The sequence below is a fragment of the Rhinatrema bivittatum genome, chromosome 16, assembly GCF_901001135.1.
Source record: "Rhinatrema bivittatum chromosome 16, aRhiBiv1.1, whole genome shotgun sequence".
NCBI classification, from domain to species: Eukaryota; Metazoa; Chordata; class Amphibia; order Gymnophiona; family Rhinatrematidae; genus Rhinatrema; species Rhinatrema bivittatum.
Window position 1 is genome coordinate 10,909,706 of NC_042630.1, and position 13,226 is coordinate 10,922,931.

General features: G+C 42.1%; 1 protein-coding gene across 1 annotated transcript; it reads left to right on the plus strand.

Moving 5' to 3' along the window:
- Positions 1 to 7,230: 7,230 nt before the first annotated feature.
- On the plus strand, positions 7,231 to 8,175 carry LOC115077233 (olfactory receptor 10A7-like). The gene has a single exon (XM_029579519.1). The coding sequence runs from the start codon at positions 7,231 to 7,233 to the stop codon at positions 8,173 to 8,175; it is 945 nt and encodes a 314-aa protein (XP_029435379.1).
- The last annotated feature ends 5,051 nt before the right edge of the window (positions 8,176 to 13,226 follow it).

The window sequence follows — 13,226 nt, forward strand, 5'->3', positions numbered from 1 at the left end:
TATTCAATCTTGAAGATCGGTATAGAAAAATGTTAAATAAATAAATAAAATAAATAACTGTGCTGTTCGTACCTCTGACTGTGCATGTGAAACTGCCCCCAAAACCTAGCCCACCCCCCACCCCCACCTCACCCTGAGTTCATAATTCCCCCTCTTACAGTGGTATAAAAAGTGGACTTTCATGTTGGCCTCCACAGAGGCGCTTTCTCTCTCTCTCGCTCTCTCTCTCTCTCACTCCTCCCCACCTCCCCTCTCCCCTCCCGAAATGGGATTTGTGATAAATCCCATTTCAGCTGTAATGCACAGCTGTCGCAGGAGGTATAATGCTGAGAAAAAAGGTGTAGTTATTTCTGGTGTTAAATCCCACGACAGCGTGCTTTATGTTATAGCACGCAACGTTAATCATCCCTCAACTGCATTTACTCCACCCAAGCTCCTCCCACTTGAATAAAATGTTCAGATTTACATACGCATTTTGTGATGCGGTATTTATCGCATGTGTGTAATGGTGTTATTGCGGGTGTTAGGGCCCTAAGACCCACGGTAATGCCCTAACACATTTTGATAAATGACCCCTATATTTGTTTAAGCAAGTATAGTTCTAGGTGTCTATGCTGTGCTTTGAAGCTGTCCTTAAATCCTTGGAGGCAGTATATAACTTCACAATGCTATAAGTGAACAGCACTGACAGATCAACAACTGATGGATATCGCAGGATGTAACAAATGGTGGAGATATGACACAAAGCTATCAACAAAAAAAGAAAATAATGGAAGATATCTAATGTGGATTGATTATAAGGACAAATGATAAGAACACCTTCTGGTATAAATAAGTTATTTCTAGGAGGAGCTTTTTCATTGGCGACCTTTTGGTGTGTTAACGCTGAGTCCTGAAACCATACAACACCGATCAACACCCCTGATGCAGAAATGAAAATCTTGAAAGGCTGTGCCACCATCGGGGTTTCTTCAATATAACTCACACGATTTATCGTCATGCTGAGGACAACTTTACCTCTCAACAGACAGGTCCTGAGTTAAAAATCATTAAGCTTGCGCTGTATAGAAAAAAAGATGCATTAACATAGAGAAGCTAAAGCAACGTTGCACAACTATAAATATTTTAAACAAGGAGCATCAGCAAATACGATATAATCACTAAGAGGTCTTATGTGAGCTGGTATCATAAGTTGGCATATTAGCCACATGGTGTCATCATCTACCAGCCCCTCCACTTCCACCAATTTGAAGTATGGTGGTCTGATTAAAGTTGCGCCTGAAGATTTTTCTTAGAAATGTTTATGTAGGTTACCCCCATGCAGAGAAATTTCACAGGTTACCTCAGTTCTTTATTTCCAGCCTCTTGCCACTAGGGGTCTTCTGTGTTTATCCCATGCATTTTTGGAATTGCGCCACTGATTTTTGTCTTCATCATCTCCTCTGGGGAAGGCATTCCCATGCATCCACCAGCTTTCCATGCAAAGCTGTCTCTTGACTTTGTTCCTGAGGCTATTCTCATGAAACTTCATATCACTAGACACATAGTTCTACATCTTCATTTCCATTATGAATTTTTAATACTTTTAGGCTCCTATACTTAGATGCCTAATGTAGCTTGGAGCCTCTATTTAGGTGCTCATCCCTAATACACTTTCAATTTAGGGATCTAACTGCAAAAGTTAGGATTCTAAAACCAAAGTCCGCCTCTTTATTTTATTTACTCAGAACCTGTGATGGCAAATTTCCTTAATAAAAACTGTTGCAAACAAAGTCTCCCCAATAATTAATTTCCAGGGGCAATGAAGCATGAAAAGTTAATTACATTGTTGGTAATTATCCATTATGAATTCCCTCCACACAGGGAACAATTGATTCCAGTGTCCCAAATATCCAGTTATTTGTTGATAAAAAGGAAAATGTTTACACTACCCAATGTCATTAAGAGGAAGAATCTTGGTTGGTTACGATATGCAGTATTTTATGCCATCATGGATAAAGATGGTGAAGTAGATGAAATTATGAGATCAAGTAGGTTTCTTTTCTACAAAGGCACCAGAGCAAGCAAGAAACCAGTAAAGGATATCTGAGAAACCATTCTGTCACAGGTACAAAATAATTTGTTCCCTTATTTTTGACTATTTGATTAGATTCTTTGCAGAGTGTTATGCGTTTAATTGGGACAACATGAATATACTGTAAATTTCCAAAAGAGATGATGTAGGGCAAGAGCTTTCAGTCCCACATGGGTCCATTCTTCAGGTTATAATCAGGGATAAGAAAAGCCAGCAAGCACCATTAAAAAAAGGCATTAATTTGCTTGCAAACATATCATTTATAATAAAGAAGGCTGAGATTGAAATTAATTGAAATTTTACAAAGAACTGACTACACATTTTCCCAGTTCAGAGATTGTATGAAGTAAAGAACAGGAAATTTAGAATGAAATGGGATGCAGAAGGTAGAAAGAAAAATAAAAGAAGGATATCCTGATCTACAGGAGTGAATTTATCGGGCAAGGATGAGTGGACCCGAGAGCCCAAATTTGCTGTTCCTTTAACAGTTTCAACCGACCCTGAAATCCCCATCCTAACGTGTATTTCATTTCAGACGCAGCCCATTCTACTTTTTATTTTCGTCTGCATTTCTCAGTCCTTTCTAATCTGGATGCTCTGATGGGACTCATTTGCATCATTTCCCCAGTTGTGTGTGTGTGTGCGTGTGGTTTTTTTTTTTTTTTTAAAGATTTCATTATAATCCATTTTGGATCTGTGATGCAAATAGTGCCAGTGTGAAGAGGATCGGAGAAACGGAAATCAGAATAAGTTGATCATGGCTCAGACTGGAACTGCAAAGGACCATTTCAAAGGCAAAGAACCAAATCACTGCCATAAACAACATGGTGCCAACTGGTACCATTTCTAAGAGGATATGAGTGACTGGGGCTTTTTAGCCTCGATGGACGACATGGACGGAGTAAGGAGCGTGACTAAGGGCATGATTTTAAACATTTCTTGGCAAATAGTACACAGTGTTATCAGATATCGCACACATTTTTCCAAATTAGAAAATCCCCCAGATGTTCAGATTTATCACACAAGGTAGGGAATGAGTTCATTGTAAACAAATCAAATTGAAAATGACCACATTTGTTTCAGATTATAAATTTGTTTCACATGCATGCACATCCCTCCTTTCTTATTCTGCTTTATCTTTTTTGATATGGGGGATGACCAGAATTATTGAATGCAATTTTTAAGGCTGTACCCTAGACTCATACAGAGATACCATGTTACTTTTACTTTCCATTTCTTTTTGAAAACAAAACTGTTATAATATGTCATAATAGTGGGGGTTTTTTTATATCTGCAATTGTCAAAGTGTCCAAAGGATTGTAGGTCATACCACAAGAAATATTGTCTGTAAATTTAAAAAAAAATAAAATATATATATAGGGGCGGATTTTAAAAGGAGCGTGAATAGCCTACTTTTGTTTGCGCTCCAGGCGCAAACAAAAGTACGCTGGATTTTAGTAGATACGCGCGGAGCCGCGCGTATCTGCTAAAAACCTGGATCGGCGCGCGCAAGGCTATGGATTTTGTATAGCCGGCGCGCGCCGAGCCGCGCAGCCTACCCCCGTTCCCTCCAAGGCCGCTCCGAAATCGGAGCGGCCTCGGAGGGAATCCTCTAACGCCCTCCCCTCACCTTCCCCTCCCTTCCTCTACCTAACCCACCCGCCCGGCCCTGTCTACACCCCCCCCTTACCTTTGTTGGGGGATTTACGCCTCCCGGAGGGAGGCGTAAATCCCCGCGCGCCAGCGGGCCTCCTGCGCGCCGGGACGCGACCTGGGGGCGGGTACGGAGGGCGCGGCCACGCCCCCGGACCGCCCCGGGCCGTAGCCACGCCCCCGTACCCGCCCCCAAAACGCTGCCGACACGCCCCGAAAACGCCGCGACGACCAGGACCACCCCCCGACATGCCCCCGACACGCCCCCCTCGGAGAACCCCGGGACTTACGCGAGTCCCGGGGCTCTGCGCGCGCCGGTAGGCCTATGTAAAATAGGCTTCCCGGCGCGCAGGGCCCTGCTCGCCTAAATCCGCCCGGTTTTGGGCGGATTTAGGCGAGCAGGGCTCTTAAAATCCGCCCCATAATGTGTGTGTGTATAGATCCTAAATCTTAAATGGACCATCATAATAAGCACCACCAGCTTTTCACCTTCTTTGCTTTATATTTAATCATTGGTCCAATACTAACACCAATCTTTTTTCATTTTCATAGTTTTGCAAATAAAAATGTCTCCACAATAATCATTGTTTACTTATTTCTGTGCAAATCCAAATTCCCAAAAGAAGCCCAACACGTGGGTTTCAAAAGTCAATTGTACTTCAGGGGTATGGGTCAAGATCTTCTTTCAGACTATAAAAAAATAAAATAAAATTAAGAAGTATTGTGCAATCAACTTATAGCTCAATGAGCTGGCTATAAGCTGATTGTGTAAATACTTCTTAATTTTATTTCATTTTCTTATAGTCTGAAAGAAGATCTTGATCCATACTCCTGATGCAGAATTGACTTTAGAAACACACGTCTTGGGATTTTTTTGGGATTTTGGATTTGCACAAGGATAAGTAAACAATGATTATTGTGGAGACATTTTTATTTGCAAAACAACAAAAATGAAAAAGATTAGTCAGGCCGATTCAGTACGACACGCTCAGGCGAAGCGCACCATTAGCCCCCGTTTCAACCCTCATTTTTTACTCTTCCATGTGTATTACCCCTTACTTACCATGCAGTAAGCGGTAATAGCTCATGGAAAACGCACGTCCAACCCCCCTGAAACTAATAGTACCCACAACATGCAAATGCATATTGATGAGCCTATTAGTTAGTCCCGCACAATACAGAAAAACCTGCTTTTCTGTACACCCTGCGACTTAATATCATAGCGATATTAAGTCAGAGGCCCCAAAAATAAAAAAATTAAAACATCTGCCTGCGGGTTGGAAAACGGACGTTCAATTTTGCCGGCGTCCATTTTCCGAACCTGTGGCTGTCAGCGGGTTCGACAACCGACGCCTGTAAAATTAAGCTTCGGCTGTCAAACCCGCTGACAGCTGCCACTTCTGCCAATAAGGAGACGCTAGGGATGCGCTAGTGTCCCTAGCGCCTCCTTATTAGCGCAGGCCCTCATTTGCATACTGAATCGCATGCCCAGGAGAGGGGCCTGGGCACGCGTTGGGAGAATGGGTGCTCGCCTCGGAGCGCCGGCTCTCCCGCGTGGTTTACTGAATCGGCCCGAGTATTGGTATTGGATTGATGATTAAATATAAAGCAAGAAGGTGAAAAGCCAATGGTGCTTAATATAATGGTCTGTTTATGATTTAGGATCTCTCTCTCCATATATATATATATATTTATTTGCGGGCAATATTACTTGTGGTATTTTTTTTAAAAAACATCTCCAATGGTTCTATCTCCTTTTCCTTTCCATTTTTAAAGGCTACTGATGATATCCCTTACTACTTGAAAAGAGGAGATGACAGTGGAAAGACTTTTGCAGGGCTATTTTTTACTTTTCCTTTGAGCCAGTTGGCTTGGACGATTTTGAATCTCAACATACTTACTAAAAGGTGAGCATCTGGTTACCTTTAAGCCCTTAGCAGAGAGCAAGCTACAGTTTTTCATTTTTATTAAAATTTATTGATCGCCTTTCACAAAAAGGTCAAGGTGATTCACAATGAATACATACACAAAATAATTATAAAACTTACCACATAAAAACATAACATGAGTTTCATGTAGACAATGATTGAAAACGTTTATCAGTACCTGCAAATATTCAGTATTTCATGTAAACAATAATTGAAAACATTAATCAGTAACGGCAAATTAATACTCATATTCAGTATCACAAAGATCAAACTAGCTCTTTTAAACAGTGATCACTGACTTTTATGAAAAGAAGTATATAATTCAAAACACATAGATTTATCTTAGAGACATCAAAGGCACGATGGAGCAAAAATTCTTTGAAAGATCGCCTACATTTTTTTCAAATTATCAAGAGTTCGAAGTTCAAAAGGGAGAAGATTCCAGACTGCTTGGGCAGCAACCAAGAAGGATGTCTCTCTGGTGAAAGCAAGATGTGCTAGCCGAACAGAAGGTACTTTGAGCAAAGTTGAGAGGATCTTAGACCTCGCATAGGCTTTTAAATGCGGAGTAGTGCATTAGCCCAGGTTAAAAAAATCTGGGCTAAGAAGTTTGAAGATAGTCATGGTTATCTTGTAATTAATTCGTTCAGAAACAGGTAACCAATTTAAACTTGATAGAACAGGAGAAATATGATCATACTGTTTGGTATTTGACAGAAAATGAGCAGCTGCATTAAGAAGTAACTGAAACGGATAAAGTTGGACTATACCTAATAAAAGACTATTACTGTAGTCTAAATGAGAGAACAAAATCGCACGTATCACCGAGTGAAAATCATTTGAGAACAATAAATGCCGAAGACTAGAGATTGGACGAAGTTTAAAGAATCCAGCTTTAACAATTGCTTTAATTTGAGGCTTGAATGAAAGAGTTTCATCCAGCAAAACTCCAAGACTCCTTACAGGCTTATTAAGACAAAAAGAGAGATTGTCGATAGATAGTGTATTGTTTAAAGGAACAGAATGAGGGCGATGAATTAACAGAAATTCCGTTTTATTAGTATTAAGGGATAATTTATTTTGATGTAGTCATTTCCTGATGGCAGTCATACAAAGTTGAAGATGATCCATAGTTTCTTGCCATGATGCTTGTATTTTAATGAAAAACTGAATATCATCAGCATATATCTTAAAGCCATCCGTAATAGCTGTTAATACTTTCATAATGGGAGCAAGGGAAAGATTGAAAAGCATTGCTGACAATGTGGACCCTTGCGGTACTCCAGAATTCAATGGTTGAAAACAAGTATGTTGATGGTTAAATTTGAAAAATTGAAAACGATTATTCAAATAGTCAGTAAACCAAGTAAGCAATTGTTTTGTGTGCTCCTGTTAAAGCATCTAACCACATTTAAAAGTGGTTTTATACTGTCCTATGCTGGTCTAATAAAATGAAAGCTATGAAATTTCCTGCATTCTTGTGAAGCAATATATTTACTAGATTCCTGCACTGGTTGAGAAATGCATTTAATAAACTGTGTACTCTCTGTCCACTTCAGATTAAAACATGAAGAAATGGCATTGGAAAATCAGACCCGTGCAATAAGTGGATTTATCCTTTTGGGATTCTCAGATCTCTCTCTGCAGATTCAGCGATTCCTTTTTGTGCTGTTGCTTCTCATCTACATCCTCGCTGTGATGGGAAACCTGCTTGTCTTTACTATACTTACAGTAGATCCGGTCCTCCACACGCCCATGTACTTCTTCCTCAGAAATTTCTCCTTCTTAGAGATCTGTTTTACAACAGTTACAGCACCCAGAACACTAGTGGTCCTCTTGGCTGAGGACAGAAGTATCTCATTCTTTGGATGCTCCTTACAAATGTATTTCTTCTATTTTTTTGGCAGTGCGGAATGTGTGCTTCTTGGTATTATGGCCTACGATCGCTATATCGCAATATGTAACCCCTTGCGTTACTCCGTTATCATGAGCAACAAAAATTGTTTTCAGATGGCAGTGGGTTCCTGGATTATATGTGTTTTATTGGAATTTGGACAGGTATCCTACATAATAAGTTTACCTTTCTGCAGGTCTAAACTAATCCATCATTTCTTCTGTGATGGACTACCGGTATTGAGATTATCTTGTGCAGATATTTATATTAATGACATAATCCGGTTGGCTGGCTCTGTACTTTTCCTACTCATACCGTTCCTGGTCATTCTCTCCTCTTACATTTACATTATCTCCACCGTGCTGAGGATGCATTCCACAGATGGGAGAAGCAAGGCCTTCTCAACCTGTGGCTCTCACCTTACTGTTGTTACCTTATTCTTTGGGACTACCATGCTTGCATATTTTCAGCAAAACACAGGCTCTGCAAATGAGAGAATTGTTGCCTTTATTTATTGCTTTGTCAATCCTATGTTAAACCCGATGATCTACAGCTTGAGGAGCAAAGAGGTGAAAGGGGCCCTGAGGAGAAAATTGAGGGAGAAAATGTCTCTCTTCAGGTTGTGATAGCTTCTCTTAGGCCAACCAAAGAATTAACCAATTATTTAAACATGTTGCTTGCTTCTCAGATCATACAGGTCCCTTCCTCAGAATATTATTTTTCATTTGATCTGGTGGTTACTGATGGTTTCCTCCTTTTTTAAGGCTTTTGTAATCTGTTCCTATTGGGTTATGCTGCTATTAACTTTCATTTGTAATTCCATAGGAATTTTCTCCCTTTTTTTTACATTTCCTCTCAATTCAGCCCAGCCATCATTACAATAGTTCTAAGAGGCAGGGCCATAATCTGTGGATCCTTCTGGAGCCCAGTTACCATGGACTCTAAATTCAACCAGTAGGTGTCACCATGGTATGATAAGTGAGTCTCCATACTGCCCCCGAGGCTGTGAATTAACATACATGCTTGAATTTGTTTGTCAAAAAATCAGTCTTATTTTAAAAATAGAAAAGGAAATTATAGCAAAGTAAAGCGATTGTGCACTAGAGGTAGCCATTATAATTGATCAGATTGGCATCTGGCATCATTTGCTAGAGACTTTCCCATATTAACCGATCAAACTGGCAAATGGCAGACCCCCGCTCTCAACCCCCGAAAAACCTCTCTTTTGTCAAAAAAAATCACCTCTCTGGAGGGCAGCCCCCCTCCAATTTGGTCCACATGTTTGATTCCCCAGGATTTGCCAAACATGCTCTGGTGATTTAGTGAAGGCCTGGAGCTCCAGCCTGGCCAATAACTTGCCTTTGTCCCATCTTGAGTCCGGAGCCTGCAATGGACCACCAACTGGCCTTATGTAGGAGATTGTTTGTCAAAGGGTAGGAATTGGGGCTTGGGAGCAAGCATCCAGGAGTAATGAGGTGGGTGGAAGCTTTTACCTCCTTGATTAATGGGGTGTGTGTGTGTGTGGGGGGGGGGGGGGGGTGGTCACTCTAGGCTGCTTGATCCCTTTAAGACATGGCAGCCCCACAGATCTGGCCTTCCATCATGCGATATTTGTAGGGGCAGCTATGCTGAGTATCATAGGGTAGTAAACCCCTTGGTATTTTCAACTCTGGGAAAAATACTGCAGTTTAATAAGTGAACCCTTAAATCGTATGTCCTCAAGGAACAGACTAATACCTATATTACCTGAATGCAATCTGTTTTGAAGAATCACAAAAGGCAGAAATAAAATGTAAAAAAATATTTAAAAAAAACAACAGTCCCCTTCTCAGAGTGGATACAACTACACACGGGCTTCTACATCGCCTGTGTTTTCAGCAGGACTATGAAGAAACATTCCTGTGCGTACCTTGGTGGAGGAATATAGCTCTTAAATATTATTTTGAAATGTTCATGTGCTGTTTTGCCTCATTTGGCTGCCCACACAAAACAGAAGGTGATGTGCTAGACATGAATATTACTGACCTGCTTTACTAATGGGAAACAAAAATCACAGAAGTTGCTTTATGGCAAATATGCATAGTATTTGCAATAGTGTGCACTATTCTAAGTTTTAGCATATGATGAGCTATTTGCGCACTAAAAAAAATGCTACTTAAAAATTAAGAAGTATCAATTCAGAGAAGTTTGTTAGTTAGAAAAACAGTGCACACTAATTAGTATTATGAACATAAGAACATAAGAAATTGCCATGCTGGATCAGACCAAGGGTCCATCAAGCCCAGCATCCTGTTTCCAACAGAGGCCAAACCAGGTCACAAGAACCTGGCAAGTACCCAAACACCAAGAAGATACCATGCTACTGATGAAAGTAATAGCAGTGGCTATTGGCTAAGTAAACTTGATTAATAGCAGTTAATGGACTTCTTCTGCAAGAACTTATCCAAACCTTTTTTGAACCCAGCTACACTAACTGCACTAACCACGTCCTCTGGCAACAAATTCCAGAGCTTAATTGTGCGCTGAGTGAAAAAGAATTTTCTCCGATTAGTCTTAAATGTGCTTCATGCTAATTTCATGGAATGCCCCCTGGTCTTTCTATTATCTGAAAGTGTAAATAACCGATTCACATCTACTCATTCAAGACCTCTCATGATTTTAAACACCTCTATCATATCCCCCCTCAGCCATTTCTTCTCCAAGCTAAAAAGCCCCAACTTCTTCAGCCTTTCCTCATAGGGGAGCTGTTCCATTCCCCTTATCATTTTGGTTGCCCTTCTCTGTACCTTCTCCATCACAACTATATCTTTTTTGAGATGCGGCGACCAGAATTTTTCACAGTATTCAAGGTGTGGTCTCAACCATGGAGCAATACAGAGGCATTATGACATTTTCCGTTTTATTCACCATTCCCTTTCTAATAATTCCTAACATTCCGTTTGCTGTTTTGACTGCCGCAGCACACTGAGCCGATGATTTCAAAGTATTATCCACTATGACACCTAGATCTCTTTCTTGGGTTGTAGCTCCTAATATGTAACCTAACATCGTGTAACTACAACAAGGGTTACTTTTCCCTATATGTAACACCTTGCACTTGTCCACATTAAATTTCATCTGCCATTTGGATGCCCAATCTTCCAGTCTTGCAAGGCACTAAGATATTCAGTGCGCAGTAACTCCATTACTGCACACTAACACGAAATACGAATTTTGCCGAAATTTTGGCAAAAATCACTTCTCATATTGGCGCTACTGAACCATGATGAATTAGACAATATCGTTGACATTGTCTAATTCATGAAAAATGAATGCACATCCCTATTCCCTAGTAATCTCTACCTTGTTTAACAGTTGGGATTGAAGAACCAGTGAGTGCCTTTAAGCCATTTAAGACCTTTTTTTGCTTCTATTGACTTGTATGATTTTTGTTTTTGTTAAACTAATTAGGTTCTAGTCCTCATTAACAACAAAGCAAACTTTCTCCAGAAGCAGGCACAATGTGATGCACCAGAAAACCCTTCTTAAAGCCCAGGGCTGTTATGGTATGGCAGGTTTGTTACAAAGGTTCTCCCACAGCATCAATTTTACTGCAGGGCGTGTGACTCCTGTTAGCTAAAGCTCTTTGCATAACAGGCTCCTCTCCCCACACATCTGGCCAACCCACTCATCCACTTTCTAAACACTTTTCATGATTTAGTCTCTCGCTATGGGCCGGATTTTAAGAGTTACGCACGGGCATAGATTTGTGCTTGCACCAATCTATGCCCGATTTTATAACGCGCGTGCAGCCGCGCACATGTTATAAAATCCAGGATCGGTGCGCTTGAGGGGGTGCACACTTGTGCACATTGCACACGCCGAGACATAGGGGAGCCCCGATGGCTTTCCCTGTTCCCTCTGAGGCCGCTTCAAAATCGGAGTGGCCTCAGAGGGAACTTTCCTTCCGTCCCCCACCTTCCCCTCCCTTCCCCTACCTAATCCACCCTCCAGCCCTACCTACCCTCCCCTCACCTTTGTTAAAGAAGTTGCGCTTGCCTTCGGGCAGGCATAGATTGCGCGGGACAGCCTAGAGGCCCTACGGAGGCCTCTGCCATGCCCCACCCCTGCCCCAGATCGCCCCTGCCGTACCCCTTTTTTCAAGCCCCTGCCCCGCCCCTTTTTTCAAGCCCCTGGACATATGTGCGTCACGGGCCTTGTATGGGTCGCCGGGCCTATGCAAAATAGGCTTGGCGTGCTTAACCCCCCTGTACGCGTAAATCCAGCTGGATTTACGTGCGCAGGGCTTTTAAAATCTGGCCCTATATTTTTCTGTTTGCCACGATTCCAATATATCTTGTCAACTATAGTTTTCTCTTTCATAGCTGGTTAATTTTCTAAGCCAATCTCTTTTTATGAAGGAAATCAGCACTTCCGATGACTCCGCCAGGAGTATGAAACAGCAAACCCTCCCACCAGCTCCTTTCCCCATCCAGACACGATTCTGCAAGTGCTGTCCCTGGAAACCTTTCAGCTGTGGATTAGGGGAGGATGCATGCACCAGCTTAACACCCCTAGCATTCTCCCCTCTATCTCCAAGGCCTACCATGGCATTCACCCCAGAACTCATCCCTCTTCTTCCTGCCCCAGCCTCTCCCTTACCAGGCAGCATGCAAGATGTGGGAAGGACTGGAACAGAGAGAAGAGTCACTCTGCTCCCTTATCATGCCCTTCCCCTCCTGTCGTTTAGGGAAAAGGACAGAAGCTGGAGAATTTGAAGCATAGAAACTAGAATAGACCAAAGAAGAGCTACTCTGCTCTACTATAATTCTATCCCTCCCATCAGGCCATTTTCCCCCTGTGGGCTGTAGGAATAAGAGGCCCTTTTGGGAGAGTTGCCTATGGTCCAGGCATATTGGCCATAGGCTAGCTACAGCCCTGTATTTTTGCTAGAATATCTTTATCCTTTCTGAGATATGGCTTTAAAAATTAACACTGTATTCTAAGTGATGCCTCACCAATGACCTGTACAGGAGCATTATCTTCTCCTTTTTCCTGCTGGTTATGCCTTTTTATATGTAGCTTAGCAACCCTCTGACCCTAGAAAAAAAACCTTACTGCAATGCTTCGCTATCTTCTAGCCATCAGACACTGCCATCCTGAGATCTTTCTCCTGGTCCGTGCACATCAATCCCTCACCCTCTATCACATTTCCTTTTGATTTCTGTACTCTAAATGCCCTCTCCTTGCCCGTGTTGTTTATATTTTGTAAGGCCACCCTGCTGCCCTCCCTCCTCACCCTGCTAGCCCCCCCCCCACCCCCCTCTGCAGCCACTAATATGATACCCCCCCAGCTCTCATCCCCACCAGGAACATAAAAATCCCGGCCAGGAATGAGGTGACTTCTTACTTGTTCCCACCCGCTTCCAGCGCTGGAAGCTTCTCCCAGCCAGATCCAGAGTGGGACATGCAGCAGGAGACTATGCTATTGTTCTCAAGGCTGCTGCCAGCAGGCAGTGGAAGGAGAAGTGGGAGTCTATGATGCCTCTCTTTCCATTGTCTTCAGAGAATTAGAGCAGCACTTTGAGTTTTGGGCACTGTCGCTGCTGTCACTGCTGCTGCAAGTGTCCAGTGAAGCCACCGAGTCATCAACAACTTCAACTGCACTGGCAGGTGGAGGACATAGAAAGGGGGCGAC